The sequence below is a fragment of the Pelobates fuscus genome, chromosome 12 (genome assembly GCF_036172605.1).
Source record: "Pelobates fuscus isolate aPelFus1 chromosome 12, aPelFus1.pri, whole genome shotgun sequence".
NCBI classification, from domain to species: domain Eukaryota; kingdom Metazoa; phylum Chordata; class Amphibia; order Anura; family Pelobatidae; genus Pelobates; species Pelobates fuscus.
This window is the reverse complement of record NC_086328.1, coordinates 137,441,755-137,463,888: the sequence shown is the minus strand read 5'-3', so window position 1 is coordinate 137,463,888 and position 22,134 is coordinate 137,441,755. Positions and strand designations below refer to the sequence as shown.

At 39.6% G+C, this 22,134-nt stretch overlaps 1 protein-coding gene across 4 annotated transcripts in view; it reads right to left on the bottom strand.

Moving 5' to 3' along the window:
* FADS1 (fatty acid desaturase 1) overlaps positions 1-2,169 on the bottom strand; it is a 44,338-nt gene extending 42,169 nt beyond the window's left edge. For 2 of the 4 annotated variants that reach the window (XM_063437756.1, XM_063437758.1), the window contains exons 1-2: positions 2,070-2,169; positions 420-601 (exon numbers count right to left, since the gene is read on the bottom strand). In XM_063437756.1, the coding sequence (XP_063293826.1) occupies positions 420-601; positions 2,070-2,154 (267 nt within the window). In that variant the 5' untranslated portion in view covers positions 2,155-2,169. Of the gene's footprint in view, positions 1-419; positions 602-2,008 lie in introns of all 4 variants that reach the window. The other 2 variants (XM_063437757.1, XM_063437759.1) reach the window with 2 other exon arrangements.
* Between the last annotated feature and the right edge of the window lie 19,965 nt (positions 2,170-22,134).

Sequence of the window (22,134 nt, the reverse complement as noted above, 5' to 3'; positions counted from 1 at the left end):
CAACAAACAGGTATCCCTCCATGACATAATGTTATCAGTGGCGGTGACATGTGCTTTGCCTATATTTATCCATGTGGAATAATGCCCAGATAAACCACAAAGATGTGCATAGTACCTTGTAAGTTAGATTCTCTCTGCCCTTAATGTGCATGTTACAGGAATTTCAGGGCTGGAACCCAAAATTGTGAAATAAAAAAAATGAATGTGCTCTAGTGTCTCTAATGGTTATAGATTATCACTCACCATATTTAATACATTCTGTTAATACCCTGTGTATTGTCTGACTATCCTTAATCCATAAATGAATTGTTTAATCTCTGCACCCCACCATTTGAGATTTTGACAGAATACGTGACCCCCCTTTATTCCGATGGGTGTATGATGCCCACTCCCAGTGCTGATATTGTGATTTTTCTCACAGTGGCATCTTGTCCTGAATAGTGGCTTATGACCCGTGTCCCTCCTGGGTGTATCTTGCAGAACCTGGTGATATCGTACACCTTGCGATGAATGACCAGCCATCGCTCTTCGCGAGTGTTGTGTCGCTGTACTTCTTCCCAAGTGAAGAGAGCTGGCGCGCCTTCCGAGCCCATCACTGCACCTGTAAACCAGTTAATATTGGCAGCATATTTCAATTTAGTTTTAATCATAGTCTTCTGATGAAAAACCCATTTTAGTTTTAGTTGTATTTTAGTCTGCTGAATTGTTTTAGTTTTAGTCTAGCTTTAGTCAACTAAATCTCAAAAAATTTCGTTGACAACATGACAAATGTTGTAAACAAACCTGTACTACACACTGCTTGCACACCTGGACCATGCACACACAACCTGGGTGAGAAATGTTATTTTACCGCTAAACCTGGCTTCTACAAACAAAACACCCTCTTTCTATCTCACTCTAAAAAAGGGGGGTATGGAAACTGGTATACAAATTATGTATGTGCCTATATAAACACTATTAAAAAAACCTTTTTGTATGATCACCCCAAACCATTGCCTCACATAATAGGATTGTGCTATTACCCCAATACTCAGGGAATGTCCTATAATTAATAATAATAATAATAATAATAACTCCCTGTGCTATACAGACCCCCCCCCCAGCCCTCTCTCCCTATATTATTATATGTTATTATTATTATCTATATTATTATAATTATATTAGTATTGTTATATTATTATCTATATTATTATATATGTTGTTATTATTATATTATTATCTATATTATTATAATTATATTAGTATTGTTATATTATTGTCTATATTATTATTATAATATATGTTGTTATTATTATTATATATGTTGTTATTATTATTATATTATTATCTATGTTATTATTATCTATGTTATTATTATTATCTATATTATTATATTAGTATTGTTATATTATTGTCTATATTATTATTATAATATATGTTGTTATTATTATTATATTATTATCTATGTTATTATTATTAGATATGTTATTATTATTAGATATGTTATTATTATTAGATGTTATTATTATTTCTATTATTATTATCTATATTAATATTATACATGTTATTATTATTATCTATGTTATTATTATTAGATATGTTATTATTATTATTATCTATATTAATATTATACATGTTATTATTATTATCTATATTAATATTATACATGTTATTATTATTATTATCTATATTAATATTATACATGTTATTATTATTAGATATGTTATTATTATTAGATATGTTATTATTATTATACATGTTATTATTATTATTATTATTTCTATTATTATTATCTATATTAATATTATACATGTTATTATTATTAGATATGTTATTATTATTAGATATGTTATTATTATTATTATTTCTATTATTATTATCTATATTAATATTATACATGTTATTATTATTAGATATGTTATTATTATTAGATATGTTATTATTATTAGATATGTTATTATTATTATTATTTCTATTATTATTATCTATATTAATATTATACATGTTATTATTATTATCTATAGCTTACCCTGGGCCCAGCCTATAGCCGCCCTGTGTCCATGCAGCCCCTCTCTCCCTCCCTCCCGGACCGGCTGCTCTCCCTCCCGGACCGGACGTTGATGCAGACGATGTTCTCCCTCGCACCGGCTGCAGCGCTCTAAGCTTCAGCACCATCGGCTCTTGGACTGCGGATTATAACCCCGCCCCCAAGCCTTTCCCGCCTGCCGATTGGATGAGCGGCCAGTTAGTCAGGACCCCGCCTTTTCACCCGATTGGTCTCTGTGTAACGTGTGTTGAGTGACGGCAGCTGCCAATCGCCGGCTATGGAGAGGGGAGGGAGGGAAGGAAGGAGGGGGCGTGGCTGTGATGGCGGCTCGCGCTGAGTCCGTTACCTAGATATTTAAATAGAGCCCCGCCTCACTTCTCTAATCACAAATAAATATAATATTCAGGTTTATAGTGAATCCTGTCATAAACTCATTAATTTAATAAATAAATAAATATAATATTCAGGTTTATAGTGAGTCCTGTCATGAACTCATTAATTTAATAAATAAATAAATATAATATTCAGGTTTATAGTGAGTCCTGTCATAAACTCATTAATTTAATAAATAAATAAATATAATATTCAGGTTTATAGTGAGTCCTATCATAAACTCATTAATTTAATAAATAAATAAATATAATATTCAGGTTTATAGTGAGTCCTGTCATGAACTCATTAATTTAATAAATAAATATAATATTCAGGTTTATAGTGAGTCCTGTCATAAACTCATTAATTTAATAAATAAATATAATATTCAGGTTTATAGTGAGTCCTGTCATAAACTCATTAATTTAATAAATAAATATAATATTCAGGTTTATAGTGAGTCCTGTCATAAACTCATTAATTTAATAAATAAATATAATATTCAGGTTTATAGTGAGTCCTGTCATGAACTCATTAATTTAATAAATAAATATAATATTCAGGTTTATAGTGAGTCCTGTCATAAACTCATTAATTTAATAAATAAATATAATATTCAGGTTTATAGTGAGTCCTGTCATAAACTCATTAATTTAATAAATAAATATAATATTCAGGTTTATAGTGAGTCCTGTTATAAACTCATTAATTTATTAATTTAATAAATAAATATAATATTCAGGTTTATAGTGAGTCCTGTTATAAACTCATTAATTTAATAAATAAATAAATATAATATTCAGGTTTATAGTGAGTCCTGTCATAAACTCATTAATTTAATAAATAAATAAATATAATATTCAGGTTTATAGTGAGTCCTGTTATAAACTCATTAATTTAATAAATAAATATAATATTCAGGTTTATAGTGAGTCCTGTTATAAACTCATTAATTTAATAAATAAATATAATATTCAGGTTTATAGTGAGTCCTGTCATAAACTCATTAATTTAATAAATAAATAAATATAATATTCAGGTTTATAGTGAGTCCTGTTATAAACTCATTAATTTAATAAATAAATATAATATTCAGGTTTATAGTGAGTCCTGTTATAAACTCATTAATTTAATAAATAAATATAATATTCAGGTTTATAGTGAATCCTGTCATAAACTCATTAATTTAATAAATAAATATAATATTCAGGTTTATATTGAGTCCTATCATAAACTCATTAATTTAATAAATAAATATAATATTCAGGTTTATAGCGAGTCCTGTCATAAACTCATTAATTTAATAAATAAATATAATATTCAGGTTTATATTGAGTCCTATCATAAACTCATTAATTTAATAAATAAATATAATATTCAGGTTTATAGTGAGTCCTATCATAAACTCATTAATTTAATAAATAAATATAATATTCAGGTTTATAGTGAGTCCTATCATAAACTCATTAATTTAATAAATAAATATAATATTCAGGTTTATATTGAGTCCTATCATAAATTGCATTAATTTAATAAATAAATATAATATTCAGGTTTATATTGAGTCCTATCATAAACTCATTAATTTAATAAATAAATAAATATAATATTCAGGTTTATATTGAGTCCTATCATAAACTCATTAATTTAATAAATAAATATAATATTCAGGTTTATAGTGAGTCCTGTCATAAACTCATTAATTTAATAAATAAATATAATATTCAGGTTTATAGTGAATCCTGTCATAAACTCATTAATTTAATAAATAAATAAATATAATATTCAGGTTTATATTGAGTCCTGTCATAAACTCATTAATTTAATAAATAAATAAATATAATATTCAGGTTTATAGTGAGTCCTGTCATGAACTCATTAATTTAATAAATAAATATAATATTCAGGTTTATAGTGAGTCCTGTTATAAACTCATTAATTTAATAAATAAATATAATATTCAGGTTTATAGTGAGTCCTGTTATAAACTCATTAATTTAATAAATAAACATAATATTCAGGTTTATATTGAGTCCTGTCATAAACTCATTAATTTAATAAATAAATATAATATTCAGGTTTATAGTGACTCCTATTATAAACTCATTAATTTAATAAATAAATAAATATAATATTCAGGTTTATAGTGAATCCTATCATAAACTCATTAATTTAATAAATAAATAAATATAATATTCAGGTTTATATTGAGTCCTATCATAAACTCATTAATTTAATAAATAAACATAATATTCAGGTTTATATTGAGTCCTGTCATAAACTCATTAATTTAATAAATAAATATAATATTCAGGTTTATAGTGAATCCTATCATAAACTCATTAATTTAATAAATAAATAAATATAATATTCAGGTTTATATTGAGTCCTGTCATAAACTCATTAATTTAATAAATAAATATAATATTCAGGTTTATATTGAGTCCTATCATAAACTCATTAATTTAATAAATAAATATAATATTCAGGTTTATAGTGAGTCCTATCATAAACTCATTAATTTAATAAATAAATATAATATTCAGGTTTATATTGAGTCCTATCATAAATTGCATTAATTTAATAAATAAATATAATATTCAGGTTTATATTGAGTCCTATCATAAACTCATTAATTTAATAAATAAATAAATATAATATTCAGGTTTATATTGAGTCCTATCATAAACTCATTAATTTAATAAATAAATATAATATTCAGGTTTATAGTGAGTCCTGTCATAAACTCATTAATTTAATAAATAAATATAATATTCAGGTTTATAGTGAATCCTGTCATAAACTCATTAATTTAATAAATAAATAAATATAATATTCAGGTTTATAGTGAGTCCTGTCATAAACTCATTAATTTAATAAATAAATAAATATAATATTCAGGTTTATAGTGAGTCCTGTCATAAACTCATTAATTTAATAAATAAATATAATATTCAGGTTTATAGTGAGTCCTATAATAAACTCATTAATTTAATAATTAAACATAATATTCAGGTTTATATTGAGTCCTATCATAAACTCATTAATTTAATAAATAAATATAATATTCAGGTTTATATTGAGTCCTATCATAAATTGCATTAATTTAATAAATAAATATAATATTCAGGTTTATATTGAGTCCTATCATAAACTCATTAATTTAATAAATAAATATAATATTCAGGTTTATATTGAGTCCTATCATAAACTCATTAATTTAATAAATAAATAGAATATTCAGGTTTATATTGAGTCCTGTCATAAACTCATTAATTTAATAAATAAATAAATATAATATTCAGGTTTATATTGAGTCCTGTCATAAACTGCATTCATTTAATAAATAAATAAATATAATGTTCAGGTTTATATTGAGTCCTAGTATCAAAGGAAAAAAAGAGTAGAGATGGGTCAGCGCTCAAGGTATTGCTACTGATAAAACAATGGATAATGGGGCAGCATCCCAGGGTACTAAGGCTCCCTCAGAAGGCCTTACAGGTAGACAAAGCAATAGGGTAGAGGGTAGTAGATAGGCAGCGCCAGTAATAAAGAGCAAAGTAGATAATAATAATAATAGTAATAATAATATAGTCTAAGTGAATAAAAGTCCAGTAGTAGAGTTCAAGAATGTCTTTTGGTGGACGGTATGTAGAAGCCAACGAAAATTTAGAATATGGGATAACAGCTCCGTAAGTTGAAGATGTTCTTACTCTCCGTATGTGGAAATAAAAGAGACAACTAATGGTGCAGTATATTCAACAATCAGGTGTTATTCTGGTAAAAGTCTTATATGATCCTACTCACGTTTTATAGAGCTAATGGACTAGCTCTAGTATGAAGTGCGTACAGTGGTTTAATCCCCACTTATAGGATACGTGAGGTGATGTCTTGTCTGAGGGAAGGTCATATGAAATAAAAAAAAAAAAAGCAATAGTGTTCTCTATTTAACATCAGGAAAGCAGAAAATAAACTATAAAGTGGTTACTCACATTTACACGAGCAAGCTTGAGTGGTATCATCTTCATTGGAGTAATGTCTCACTGGAACAGGATAAAACTCAGAAGCCAGGTTTATAGTGAGCCCTGTGAAAAACTGCATAAATTTAATAAATAAATATAATGTTCAGGTTTATATTGAGTCCTGTCATAAGCTGCATTAATTTAATAAATAAATAAATATAATGTTCAGGTTTATATTGAGTCCTTTCATAAACTCATTAATTTAATAAATAAATATAATATTCAGGTTTATAGTGAGTCCTGTGAGCAACTGCATGAATTTAATTAATAAATATAATGTTCAGGTTTATAGTGAGTCCTGTCATAAACTCATTAATTTAATAAATAAATATAATATTCAGGTTTATAGTGAGTCCTGTGAGCAACTGCATGAATGTAATAAATAAATAAATATAATGTTCAGGTTTATAGTGAGTCCTGTGAGCAACTGCAAGAATTTAATAAATAAATAAATATAATGTTCAGGTTATGTCACGTCCTGCTCTGTTCTGTTCTGATAATCACAAAAGATTAGTGTTCAAACTCAAGGAAATCGGTCTCGATGAAAATGCTTGTTCTTGGGTAGAACATTGGCTTAAAAACAGAATACAAAGAGTTGTCGTTAATGGTAAATTTTCAAGCTGGACAGAGGTGGCAAGTGGTGTCCCTCAGTGATCTGTTCTGGGACCCCTTCTATTTAACATTTTTATAAATGATCTTGAAGACAGCATTGAAAGTCATGTTTCAGTGTTTGCAGATGACACAAAACTTTGTAAAATAATACAATGTGAGCAAGATATTACTTTGCTGCAGAAGGATTTAGATAGGCTGGAGGACTGGGCACTCAAATGGCAAATTAAATTTAATGTTGAAAAATGCAAAGTTATGCACTTCGGCGTAAAGAATACACAAGCAACGTATACCCTTAATGGAAGTGAATTAGGGATAACAACACACGAAAAGGACTTGGGAATTGTTATAAACAACAAACTATGCAACAATGTGCAATGTCAATCAGCAGTGGCCAAGGCCAGTAGGGTATTGTCATGCATGAAAAAGGGCATTCATTCTCGGGACGAGAATATCATTTTGTCTCTTTATAAATCACTGGTAAGACCACATATTGAATATGCTGTGCAATTTTGGGCACCTGTTCTAAAGAAGGATATCATGGCACTAGAAAAAGTGCAGAGGTGGGCTACAAAATTAATAAAAGGAATGGAGCATATCCAGGGCCGGTGCAAGGATTTTTGACGCCCTAGGCAAAAGTAAAGTTTGCCGCCCCCCCCCCCCCTCATATGACATCACAATGCCCCATGTTAACTGACGCAAGTGCTGCAGTGCCGCCGTGTTTACATTAAAAGGCCTGCAGGGACAGGCTATAGACATCAGAACCACTACATTAAGCTGCAGTGGTTCTGGGGACTAAAGTGTCCCTTTAATGTGAGGTAAATTAGAGATTAGTGCCACGAATAATATACTAGATTGCCTACTTACAATCAGATGAGGATGGTGATGGGCTCTAGCTGCAGTCTGGCTCCACTCGTCTGGTGTAGAACAGGCTCTCTGGAGGCTGTTTGTGTTCTGGGAGAACGGAAAGCAGCTCCATTTTTTTAAAGACCCTTTACACAGCTCATGGTCTGGGCCCCAGGGTCCACCTTCATGTTCCACCAAATAGTTTGTTCACAAGAGTAGGGGATGTCCTGATATGTGTGTAAGGAATGCATTGTGTGAATCTGTGTTTGTATGTGTAAGGGCTGCAATGTGTGTTTCTATGTATGTACGGGATGCAGTGTGTGCGTCTGTAAGGGGTGCATTGAGTGTATGTAAGGGGTGCATTGAGTGTGTGTAAGGAATGCATTGTGTGTTTCTGTGTGTGTAAGGGATGCATTGTATGTAAGGATTGAATTGCTTGTGTGTGTGTGTCTGTGTGTGTAATGCATTGTGTGTTTTTCTGTGTGCAAAGGGTGCATTGTGTGTGTGTGATGGATGTCAATCTCTCCCTCCTCCCTTGTCACTCTCTTCTCCCCCTCTCCCTCCCTCGTCACTCTCTTCTCTCCCCCCCTCGTCACTCTCTTCTCTCCCCCCCTCGTCACTCTCTTCTCTCCCCCCCTCGTCACTCTCTTCTCTCCCCCCTTGTCCCTCTCTTCTCCCCCCTTGTCCCTCTCTTCCCCCCCTTGTCCCTCTCTTCTCCCCCCTCTTGTCCCTCTCTTCTCCCCCTCCCTTGTCACTCTCTTCTCCCCTGCGTGTCCCTCTCTTCTCCCCCCTCCCTTGTCACTCTCTTCTCCCCTCCCCACTCTCATTCCCCCTCCTAACCCCGTCAATTCCACTCCCTGTCAATTACTTCCCCCCCACCTTGTCAATTTATTTCCCCCCCCTTTCAATTTATTCCCCCCACCCTGCCTGTCCATTTATTCCCCCACCCTCCCTGTCCATTTATCCCCCCCTCCCTGTCCACCTTTTCCCCCCCTCCCTGTCCATTTATTCCCCCCTGTCCATTTATTCCCCCCACCGTCCATTTATTCTCCCTGTCCATTTATTCCCCCCCTCCCTGTCCATTTATTTCTCCCCCCTCCCTGTCCATTTATTTCTCCCCCCCTCCCTTTCCATTTATTTATCCTCCCCCCTCTCTCTCCATTTATTTCTCCTCCCCCCTCTCTCTCCATTTATTTCCCCCTCCCTCCCTCTCCATTTATTTCTCCTGCCCCCCTCCCTCTCCATTTATTTCCCCCCCTCCATTTATTTCTCCCCCCTCCCTCCCTCTCCATTTATTTATCCCCCTCTCCCTCCCTCTCCATTTATTTCTCCCCCCCTCCCTCCCTCTCCATTTATTTCTCCCCCCCTCCCTCTCCATTTATTTCTCCCCCCCTCCCTCTCCATTTATTTCTCCCCCCCCCTCCCTCCCTCTCCATTTATTTCCCCCCCTCCCTCCCTCTCCATTTATCCCCCCCCCCTCCCTTTATTCCCCCCACCCTCCCCTACCTATGTTGTAGCGTGGCCGAGCTCTGTACTGTCCGTGGGTACAGGGAGCTTTTGTTTCCTGTACCCGGCCGGACTAAAAGGAAGTGAACACTCAGTGTTCACTTCCTGTTAGTCCGTCCGGGTACAGGAGACAAAAGCTCCCTGTACCGGCGGACAGTACAGAGCTCGGCCACGCTACAGTGAAGGAGTGACAGGAGGGAGCGCTGAGCGCTTCCCTCCTGTCTCCTCTCTTCATGCTGCGCCCGGGCGGTGCGCCCTCATGGACGCACCAGCTCGGGCGAAGCTGCAGCCGCCTGAGGCTCTCTACGGAGCGCTCGGGCGGCTGCAGCATTAGGGGGGCCGGCGCTCCTGGCGGCGCCCCTTCCCAAGGGGCGCCCTAGGCGGCTGCCTAGTCCGCCTTAATGGTAGCGCCGGCCCTGAACATATCAGCTATGAAGAAAGGTTAACAAATGTAAATCTATTTAGTTTAGAAAAACGTCGCCTGAGAGGGGATATGATAACATTATACAAATATATTCGAGACCAATACAAACCATTGTGTGGAAATCTATTCACAAACCGGACTTTACATAGGACACGAGGCCATGCGTTTAGACTGGAAGAAAGAAGATTTCGTCTAAGGCAAAGGAAAGGTTTTTTTACTGTAAGAACAATCAGGATGTGGAATTCTCTGCCTGAAGAAGTGGTTTTATCAGAGTCCATACAGATGTTCAAACAGCTACTAGATGCATACTTGCAAAGACGGAATATTCAAGGATATAATCTTTCAATGTAGGGTAATAACTGGTTGATCCAAGGATAAATCTGACTGCCATTTGGGGTCAAGAAGGAACTTTTTGTCCTAGCTTGTTGCAAAATTGTGCTTCAAACTGGGTTTTTTTTTTGCCTTCTTTTGGATCAACAGCAAAAAACAAATGAGAGGAAGGCTGAACTTGATGGACGCAAGTCTCTTTTCAGCTATCTAACTATGTAACTATGTAACTATGTAACTATGTAACTATGATATCTGGACTTGGCTTCTGGTATCCAGTACTCTTGTTACAATTCTTGTTTAGTTTTTCTTGGTTTTTTGGTTTTCTATTCTATGTCTGGTATTCTTTATGCTGGGATTTCTGGGTTTATTCCTATAGTTCGTCCCTGGATTTCCCATTCTCCAGGTTTCCTTTAAATGTTTGTTTTATGTTGCCACACCCGTTTATTTTCCATCATTCCTTTCTGTTTCAGTGTCCTGCAGGCAGCTCATCAAGGCTTCTGCCCTTTCTTGCAGGTAAGTGCTATATATAACTACTTAGGATGTTTTGTTTTTTTTCCATTGAGAATTTTTATTTCTCGAATCCTAGAATTCGAGTATTTAACTGATAAACAAAAAGGGAGGGGTAGAAGGGTACAGAATAAAGAAGGGGGTGGGGAAGCATACCTAGCATACATTAGGCAGTGTAGGACCTGCCAGATATGGGGTACATTGGCGTTGTTGGCAGGCTTATGCAATGTATGATCATATAGTGTGACTAAATCCCCATGATTTCCATATGTAGTACTTAGTTATTTCTCCTCTTGTTTTGCCTGTTATCTTGTCTTGTTTTAGTTTGTATACCCAGTCCATGTCAGTCCTGTCCAGTCTTGCCCATGTTATGTTCATGTTTTCCTCATGTCTTGTGTATATGTTCTGGGTTTAGCTTTCTATCTTTCTCTGGTTCTGGGTTCTATTAGTTCTGTCTTTTTTCATGTTTGGTGCCTATCTCTAGTCTTGCCTTGTTTCTAGTACTGGATACAATCTTGCTGCAGAGCCTCCCTATTCAGCTCCTGGGAGGTCTGCTTAATTTCCAAGCTCCTAGTTCCTGGTATCCGCTGAAGCTGATTCAGGGTCTTGGTATGTGGCTGCACAAACGCTGGTGCTCAACACCAGGGGGCGTACGGTTACCCTGCACCAGACCCTGCTAATCCACCTCCACACTGTGACTCCTACTCTGAACATCAGGCATACTGGGTCCCGGTCCTGCTCCGCCGCCTGGACACTGTGTCTGGGTTCCGGACACCGGACCGCCACCCTGACAGGTTTATAGTGAGTCCTGTGAGAAACTGCATGAATTTAATAAATAAATATAACATTCAGGTTTATAGTGAGTCCTGTCATAAACTGCATGAATTTAATAAATAAATATAACATTCAGGTTTATAGTGAGTCCTGTCATAAACTGCATGAATTTAATAAATAAATATAACATTCAGGTTTATAGTGAGTCCTGTCATAAACTGCATGAATTTAATAAATAAATATAATGTTCAGGTTTATATTGAGTCCTGTCATAAACTGCATTAATTTAATAAATGAATAAATATAATGTTCAGGTTTATATTGAGTCCTAGTATCAAAGGAAAAAAAGAGTAGAGATGGGTCAGCACTCAAGGTATTGGTACTGATAAAACAATGGATAATGGGGCAGCATCCCAGGGTACTAAGGCTCCCTCAGAAGGCCTTACAGTTAGACAAAGCAATAGGGTAGAGGGTAGTAGATAGGCAGCGCCAGTAATAAAGAGCAAAGTAGATAATAATAATAATAATAATATAGTCTAAGTGAATAGAAGTCCAGTAGTAGAGTTCAAGAATGTCTTTTGGGGGACGGTATGTAGAAGCCAACGAAAATGTAGAATATGGGATAACAGCTCCGTAAGTTGAAGATGTTCTTACACTCCGTATGTGGAAATAAAAGAGACAACGAATGTTGCAGTATATTCAACAATCAGGTGTTATTCTGGTATAAGTCTTATATGATCCTATTCACGTTTTATAGAGCTAATGGACTAGCTCTAGTATGAAGTCCGTACAGTGGTATATTTCCCACTTATAGGATACATGAGGTGATGTCTAGTCTGAGGGAAGGTCATAAGAAATAAAAAAGAACAGCAATAGTGCTCTCTATTTAACATCAGGAAAGCAGAAAATAAACTATAAAGTGGTTACTCACATGTACACGAGCAAGTGGACTGCTCAATGTATAGGGCTTGAGTGGTATAATCTCCATTGGAGTAATGTCTCACTGGAACAGGATAAAACTCAGAAGCCAGGTTTATAGTGAGTCCTGTGAGAAACTGCATGAATTTAATAAATAAATATAATGTTCAGGTTTCTAGTAAGTCCTGACATAAACTGCATGAATTTAATAAATAAATATAGTATTCAGTTTTATAGTGAGTCCTGTTATAAACTGCATGAATTTAATAAATAAATATAATGTTCAGTTTAATGGTGAGTCCTGTGAGAAACTACATGAATTTAAACTACATTTTAATTAATAAATAAATAAATATAATGTGCAGGTTTATAGTGAGTCCTGTGAGAAACTGACATGAATTTAAACTACATTTTAATTAAGTAATACGTACAAATATTCTTCAATGGGCACAAAATGTCTTCTTTAAAAGCAATATGGCGGAAGCAGAAATCGTGTCAGGTGGCAGCCTGTTACTGACGACTACAGGACACATAGCACTATAATCACTGCAGCGTGCTCCAGTAGTTATGGTGCTTGCATGTTCCTTTACGAGCCTGTTTCCAACCTTGTTAAATAGCAGCTCTAATCTATCTTTCTCTATTAATAACAGAGAGCTAGAAACGCCTAATTACAGACATGTTTCCAAGCGTGTCACATTTTATCAGCTGGACACAAATAACAGGTCAGAAAAGATTCTGACCAATCGCAGATATAAAAACAAAAAAATAAATACACTCGCACCATATAAATAATCCTCTCATACACTTTGACACACTCCTCAATCACACACACGCTGAGACAAATTTCTCATACACTCATTCACATACACATGCTGACACAAATTTCTCATCCACTCCTTATTCCCATTCTCTGAGACAAATTTCAAATACGCTCGTCTTTCACACGTTTAAACTCTACACACATACAACCCTATTTCACACTTCTCACAATAGTCACACACACTATTCAGATGTACTGTTGTGTTCACTCACAGACATTCCATATAACTCTATCCCCGGAATTCACACTAGAGATTTCCCGAACAGTTCGCTGGTGAATAGTTCCCGGCGAACATCGCTTGTTCACGTTCGCCACGGCGGGCGAACATATGCGATGTTCGGTCCGCCCCCTATTCCATATCATTGAGTAATCTTTGACAACCCCCCCACCCGCCGCTCGGGGGCGGGGTGGGGGTTTGTCAAAGTTTACTCAATGATATGGGGGGGACCTACTGTCATATTTCATAGGCCTCAAATCCTCACAGTCCCACCAGATGTGAGAGAATGAGCCCAGCTCCCTACCGCATCTCCAACAATCTGGTAGGAGTGATGTGGGATTATTAAAAATCTTTATTGTACTTGTATTGAATTATTGTACTAACTCCATTTTAACCTTATATTGTGACAATCCTCCATTTTGTCCTCCTAACCTGACTTCTTCAATCCTCCATTTTGTCCTCATGACTTAACTTGTTCATTTTAAAACTACCTTACGTGACTGAATTTCCCAACCCAATTAGTATAGTAGACAAAGACTGTATTTCCTGCAAAGACACAGGAGTTGCTGACTACTCCCTAAACTTGTAAGATAGTATAGTTTGAAGGCCACGAGAACACAGTAGTAATGAAATGTTCTATTCATAAGAGACCTTGCACCTGGACATGAGGCCTGATATCACTGACCGTGTAAAATGATGCTCAAGACCCCCTTATCCCCACCCGTGTCCAGAACAATCCCACCTCTGGTGGGTGGGCACGGGACTAACCTCTTAATTTTTTGAACCAATAAGTAAGACACTAACCCCGACACTTAACAATTAATCCAATTGATGATGTTTATTTGCTGATATTCTAATAATCAATGATGACGCAAAATGCCTCTTAAAAGGGCCTGCGCGCCCGCTTTTACTGCACTTGCCAATAAACTTTCTCAAAGTTATTTTAACCTGAACCTTGTGTGTCAGACTTAATTACTTCAGCGTATATACGCAATTCAATTTTATTAATTTGGACAGGAACAGATAGACATTTAAACATTTTGGTTTACTTTTAAAAAAAGTACCATAACAACTTGGCGCCCAACGTGGGGCATCGGGCTATGTCCGGCCGGTGAGCCGTCCTAAGGAAGACAAGGGTGGACGGAGGAATCCAGGGGGAAGGAAAGGAGATTGATCACCTCCAGGTACACGGTAGAGACTTCTGCAGAGCCACCGGTATGTTCCGGCCCCTTTGATTGACCCGTCCACGTGTCTGTGACTGCTTCCCGGGAGGACATCAAAGACAGGTAATATCTTGCCCGGTGTCTCGTTACTCACTTGTTTACCTGCATTTTAGTCTATCTGTTGCCTGGGTGTGTTTGAATTGTTTGCCTGTTTCCCCATTTTGAGATAAAGGGGGGTGGACCTGCAGGGGATTTGCCTGGGGTTCTCTGTTTTGCTTGTTTTCCCCTTTTTGGGATAAAGGGGGGTGGACCTGAGGGGACTTGCCTGGGTCTTCAGTTTGTCTGTCTATCTGTTTGTATTTTACCCCTTTTGGGATAAAGGGGGGTGGACCTGTGGATGCGTTCCTGGGGGTCTTCTGTTGCCTGTTTTACTCCTTTTAGGAACCACGGTGCTGTGGTTGTAGGGAAAAAGGGGGGTTGACCTGTGGATGTGTTCCTGGGGGTCTTCTTTGCCTGTTTACCTCTTTTAGGAGCCTCGTGGCTGTGGCTGTAAGGAAAAAGGGGATTGTTGGAACTGTGGATTTTGTGTAGACTCATAATTTCCTGTGATCCTTCTTGTGTCACTTTGAGAGCCTAGCTAGCTTCTTTGTGCACGTGGTAACCCGCAGCTTCAAGTGTGAAGGCTGAGGGAATTCCAGTTTTCTTTTGGTAACCACAACCCCGAGCGCTGGGGCTGGTGGAATTCCAGTTTTCTGTTTATTTGTGGTAGGGGACTTAGTCTTGTGGCAGGGGACTCTGTTTCCTGGGGGGATTCAAGTAGGCATTGCTTGTTTTCCGCATCACGTGGTAGTGAGACTTATAAAGTGGGTTTTATAGGAGCACTACGGGAGTGAGGATAGAGGTGGCCACATTCTTGTGGGCTACTGTGCAGAGGGAGGCTGACGGAACTCGGACCGGTGTCAGTTGTTTTCCGTGGCCGCTGGTAGTGAGACTTACGAAAGTCGTTCTCCGAGCGGAGACACTACGGGGTTGAGGGAGGTGACTTTGGAGTAAGCACGCGAGTAAAGGAAAGGGATTATTGTCGATTTCATTTGAACTGTGATGCATGCACTGTATTTCAATTGTATTGTTGTCTTGTTTGTCTAATTAGGAGTCTCATGCACTCCTGTGTCTGTCTCTAAGGATTTTCCTTGCCTTTCATCTTTTCTACACTTCCTATATTATTATACTATCCACTCCTGTTTCTCTTAAAAGAGAAGTGATTGGTCACACACTTCTCACCTCGCTCCAATCCGTGTCTACCACCCCGGGTAGGCGGATTCAGTGACTAGTCTACGTTTTGGGAAGACGCACCAGAGAAAGTCCTACGGTTCTCAGGTGGCAGTCGAGCATTGTAGACGTTCTTGTTCAGTTTTCCTTCTCTCTCCCTATATCTAGGACGCTGGTATAGGGGGAAAGGGATTATGGGGCAGGATTTAAGCAAGCCCAGTAAGGGCTGGTTAGCATGTGATTTAGTTGAGGACAGAGAGGGCGAGGAGATGGTTAAAGGTGTTGAAAAGATTGCAAAAGTATGTAAAATTGCTGTACCAACAGGTGGAAGATTGCAACCAGAAAGTTGGCGTAGGTTACTGACAGAAAAGAAAGGCAAGCTTACAGATAATGGTTTATTAAAGACTGCTGAAGCATGGTACAGAGTAGCGAAGGCTATTCAGCTAGAAGGTTGGGTTGAGGAAGAAATAAATCACAAATTGTTTGTGTATCATAATAATTGTGTTACTGGGGTTTACCCTCAGCCAGCGCCCAAAAATGGCGCCCAGGGAATGTCTATCCCCAAGGTTCAGTCAGCAATAGGTGATAGCCAGCTGACTATGTTCCCCACTCCCAATCCTCCTAACGCCCATCCCATCACCTCCCCTGTCTGCCCGGTCCTGAATTCTGATGGATCTTTCTTTTCCCCTTCCCCGTCTCTAACATTCCCATCATCCTCATCCATCCCTACGCTACCTGCTGTACCTCCTCCTAACATCTCATCTGCCATTCCTTCCCTACATTCTCTCTCCGTTAATGATCCCCTCCCCTCTTCATCCGCCCAGCTAACCACCTCCTCCACCCTTGCCCCGGCTCCTCCCTCTACACCCACCTCTACCAATCCCTCTCCGTCCCCTCCCATCTCCACCCCAGTCCAATACCCCACCTCCTTCCCCTCCCCAGCCTGGCCCTACCCCTTCCCATATCCCATGGCCCTGCCCTATCCCGGGTATCCACTACCCCTTCCCCAAGCCACTCCCCAGGTTCCGGTCATGCCCAGTCTGGCACAGGCTGCCCCGGATGTGCCCACATCCAACATGGCCGCCACTTCTTCCCTTAATCCTAATGCAGTACCTTTTCCGGCCACCAATATGGCGGCCCCCAGTACAGCTCTGATGCCGGTAATTCCCGGTGACTACCTATCCCCAGGTTATGACTCGCTAGCCACCCCTGCATCTGGGACCCCCGCTCATCCTCCGGTCCTGTCACCTCACCCGGGCCCTGCACGCAAGAGAGCCCAGATCATAGAATTAGATGAGGAAGAGGAGGATAGGCTATCCCAGGACTCATTGGAGGCTGCAGGAGCCGCTGCAGGAGCCTCAGCTCATCGTTCTATCGATGATCCCTTTGGACACAAGGGTCGGGGAGAACGGACCCCTCCTAAGTATGTTGCTTTTAACCCCACTCAAGCTAGTGCATTAATGAAATCGCTCCCTGACCCAGAAAAACAGCCTATGCCTTTTTACCGAGGGATAGTTCAAATTCAAAAGACTTATTCCGCCGCATGGCGTGATTTACTGAGCATTTGTGCTATTAAAGCAGGGGATGCATATTGGCCGAGCATGGCCCGTCACCTCAGTACAGATCTGCTTTCCAGTGATGTTGATTACCCCTCCGGGGTAACCTTTTGTACCCAATTAAGAGAATGGGCTAAGGACAAACTTGCAGATCAGGCTGCTGGCCTTACTGATGTTATTCAAGATAAAGGAGAATCAGTGGAAAGGTTTCATGCAAGACTGTATCAAATGTTTACAGATTTGGGATTTGATCTTACTGACAAAATTCATTCACAAATGCTGTCAGGGGCGTTTGTCCAAGGTGTTAAAGGCTCTATACGCAAGGGAATCATTGCTGCACGCCCTGAATATAAGGTTGTTCCCCTGGATAACCTGCTTTTAGTTGCTAGAGGTTTGGAATCTGTTCAGACCCCAAGAAGACCCACTTCAGCTCCTCTCATGGTATCCCGCTCCAATCCAGTCCCAAGAGGTACCAGACCGGAGGAGGGGGGACATTGCTTTAATTGTGGAGCAAAAGGGCACTTTAGAAGTGACTGTCCAGAACCAAAAAAGGAGCAAAGGGAACCCAGAAAGCCACCCAAGCCTGCCCCGGCTCCCAAAGCCACCAAACAGGTTCCAATAGTTGAGGAACCCGATGACTAGGAGATTGGCAGGCCTGTGTCCGTAACCCCTGTCATGGCAGTGTCTACAGGGGATAAGGGGGGGCCACTTGCCACAGTGACTTTACCCATTGAAGGCCACCCTACCACATTTCTAGTTGACACAGGTGCAGCCCGTAGTGTTCTGCGAGAACAAGACCTGCCAGACCCATCCTTCCTGTCCAATATTGATGTCTCTTGTGTTGGAGTGGATGGCCAGCCAAGACATAGCCCTTTAACAACTCCACTACGAGTTGGCTCTAACCTGCTTGCTCGCTTTGTGGTATCCTCCACATGCCCAATTAACCTGTTAGGTGCTGATGTACTCTCACGCCTGCAAGCATCCATCACCTTCACCCCAGACGGGCAGGTAGAAATGTTTACACCTCTATCTGTATCAGACACCTCAGCCCTGTGCTCCTTGCCTCTGATGCTGCATTTAGAAAAGCCCCGTGGGGAAACAGCAGAATTAAGGTCCAATTTCCCAGAGGAATTAAAAACACAGGTGCCCGCCAAGTTATGGTCCTCAGGCCCAGAGGACATAGGTCACCTAAATGTTCCCCCTGTGGTGGTAAAGCTTATTCCAGGAGCTAAGTTACCAAGAAAGCCACAATATCCATTAAAACCAGCACAGTCTGCTGCCATTTCTATCCACATCAAGGCACTCTTAGAGAAGGGTGCCCTGGTAAAATGTAAATCTGAATGCAACAACCCATTATTTCCTGTAAAAAAGAAAACTCCAAAAGGTGAGCCAGAGAAGTACAGGATGGTCCAGGATCTCCGTGCTGTTAATGAAGCTACCGTCCTGGACACCCCTCTTGTACCAAATCCTCATACTCTGCTCTCTGGGGTCCCACCATCTGCAAAATTTTTCACAGTCATTGACCTGGCCAATGCCTTTTTCAGTGTCCCACTGGACCCATCCTGTCAATACCTGTTTGCTTTCACTCATGAGATGCAACAGTATACCTGGACTGTCATGCCCCAAGGGGCACAAAATTCTCCAAGTCAATTTGCAAAGGCCATGAGTACCATCCTTGACCCATGGCAAGCTGAGCACCCAGAAGTTGTCTTGCTCCAGTATGTGGATGATCTACTGCTCTGTGGAGACGATATTCCCACTACTGAAAGGTGTTCAATTAGTCTTCTTTCCTATTTGGCAGAACAAGGATGCAAAGCTTCACTCATCAAGCTGCAATTCTGCCAATCTTCAGTGATTTTCCTTGGACATTGCCTATCCCAAGGCACCAGACACCTTACTCGGGACCGGGTAAGAGCTGTACTAGACATTCCACCTCCAAGGACTTCAAAGTCTCTCCATGCCTTCCTAGGCCTCATTTCCTACTGCAGAGCATGGATCCCAGAAGCCTCTCTGCTTATGCAACCTCTCTATGATGCACTTAAGTCTGACCTATTCTGTCTGACCAATGAAGCTCTGGACAATTTCAATGCTCTCAAACGTGCCATTGCTTCTGCTCCTGCCTTGGGCCTACCTGACTACACCAAACCTTTCAAATTATTTGTCTCTGAAAGACAAGGCCATGCAACAGGAGTTCTCACCCAAACTAATGACTTGAGAGGCCGCCAGAGGCCTATTGGATATTTCTCATGTCAACTGGACATTGTGGCCAGAGGGACCCCTTCCTGCCTCAGGGCCGTTTTTGCTGCAAGAGAGCTCATAGAAAGAACCTCAGACCTGGTCCTTGTCCACCCTCTGGTTGTTTTGGCCCCTCATGACATTTCTGCCATCATCAACCAAGTCCAGCTCAAGCACGTGTCTCCAGCCAGACACCTGCGCCTACAGTGTCATCTTCTTTTGCCTGACAACATTTCCATCCAGAGATGTCAAGTGCTTAATCCATCCACTCTTCTTCCACTCCCTGAGGGGGGTATCTACTATGGATTCATCACGGATGAGACCTACATTTACCTGCTCTGCGGGTGTATCAAGAAGATCATGCACCCACATTTGACATTTCAAGAAAATGGGAATCCTCTCTGTGAAGGCCCAGATTACGCCTTCTGTACCATGTGGTACAAACCAAACATTTCTCCCGAACCTTGCTATGAAGATGAGCTTTACCACTGGACTGATGTGAAGCTCACTGCTCAAGACTTCTATTGTGATTCTGAAGGCAATAGCATGGTCTTGATCCAGCTACCTCAACAACTTAACTACCTTTACCGCCATTGGGATACCGCTATCTCACATATTCCTGTTACCAAGTTGAAGACAAGGTCATGGAATGATCTTGGGCCCATGGCAAAACTATGGGCCACCATGAATGAAGAACAGCTACAGGAAAATGGTATTGCCAAATACCCAACAACTGACCTTCTAGAAGCATGGCCACGCCATTTCCTGGAAAAGGAATTTCAAGATCTGGTCATAAAGAATGATTATGACCCAGAAACACCTCATGACTGTTTCGAACAGATGAAAATGGAAACAGTGCACTTACCAACTGTGCATGAGAATCCATTACCAGATCCGGATTTTACCCTGTTTGTGGACGGTTCAAGATATGCTGATGAAGAAGGAAGATACCATACAGGATATGCCGTAACCACAACAGATGAAGTTATCAAATCATCATCTTTACCACCATCAATGTCTGCGCAAGAAGCTGAATTACAGGCTCTGACTTCAGCATGCAAAATTTCCGAAGGAAAACGTGCCAACATCTATACAGATTCAAGATATGCTCTGGGTGTGGCACATGACTTCGGCCTAATTTGGAAGACAAGAGGATTCCTTACCACCGCCGGTACACCAGTCAAACACAGCACTGCAATCAAGGAGCTAATGGATGCCCTTCTACTCCCCAAAGAAGTGGCCGTTTTGAAAGTCAAGGCCCATGGGAAATTGGATACAGATGAAGCAAAGGGCAACCACTTAGCTGATCAGGCTGCTAAGCTAGCGGCCAGGGATCTACAGGAAGTGGACAAAGAAGTGTCCGGACAAGAAGAAGAAGAAGTTCCTATTTTTGCTCTGCAAACTCTTCCTACTGATTTGCGAATTTTGCGAGAACAGCAAGCTGCAGTCACTCCTGAAGAAATCCAGAAATGGAAAAAGAAAGGAGCTGTCCATAAGGACGGAATATATTACAACAACTTCAAATTTTGTCTTCCCAGAAAATTATATCCAGCAGTTGTCCAATGGGCACATGGGCCTGCACACCTGTCGAAAGAATTGATGGCCGCCCTCATACAGAAGTATTATGAAGCACCTGGAATCACAACATTGATCAATAGCTTCTGCAAGGCCTGTGTCATTTGTGCAAAATGCAATCCAGGAAAACCAATCAAGGTGCCTGCAAAACACCTGGCGAAGCCCATGTACCCCTTTCAGAGAATTCAAATTGACCACATCCAAATGCCCAAGAGTGGGCCCCATGAATATGCACTAGTTATAGTGGACATGTTCTCAGGCTGGCCAGAAGCCTACCCAGTGGCCAATATCACTGCAAAAACAACCGCAAAGCGCCTACTTACAGATATTGTATGTAGATTCGGACTCCCAGAAGTCATTGAGAGTGATCAAGGCCCAGCCTTTACAGCAACAGTGACTAAAGAAATTTGGACTGCTCTAGGGGTGACTCTAGCCTTCCACACCCCTTACCACCCACAAAGTAGTGGTAAAGTGGAGCGCATGAATGGCACTTTAAAAACCAGAATGTTAAAAATGTCACAAGAAACAAAGATGCCCTGGCCAGAAAGCCTACCAATAGCTTTATTTAGTGTTAGGCATACACCTAGAGGGAAACATTCACTGTCCCCATATGAGGTTCTATTTGGGACAGCACCCAGACTAGGTTGTTATTATCCGCAGCAGTTGCAGCTCCAATCAGATGTTTTGGTAGACTATGTAACTGAACTTGCAAGTGTTTTAAACAAAATACATGCCCAAGTTTTCTCTTCAATTCCAGATCCCGAATTGGATACAGGTACCCATAACCTGCTCCCCGGAGATTGGGTTCTGGTCAAGAAGTTTGTGCGGAAAAGTACCCTGGAACCAAGATTTGACGGCCCATTCCAAGTTCTCCTGATTACCGCAACCTCCGTCAAACTGGCCGGTAGGCCAAATTGGATCCACGCTTCCCACTGCAAGAAATCTCCTGCCCCAGGGGAAGCGAA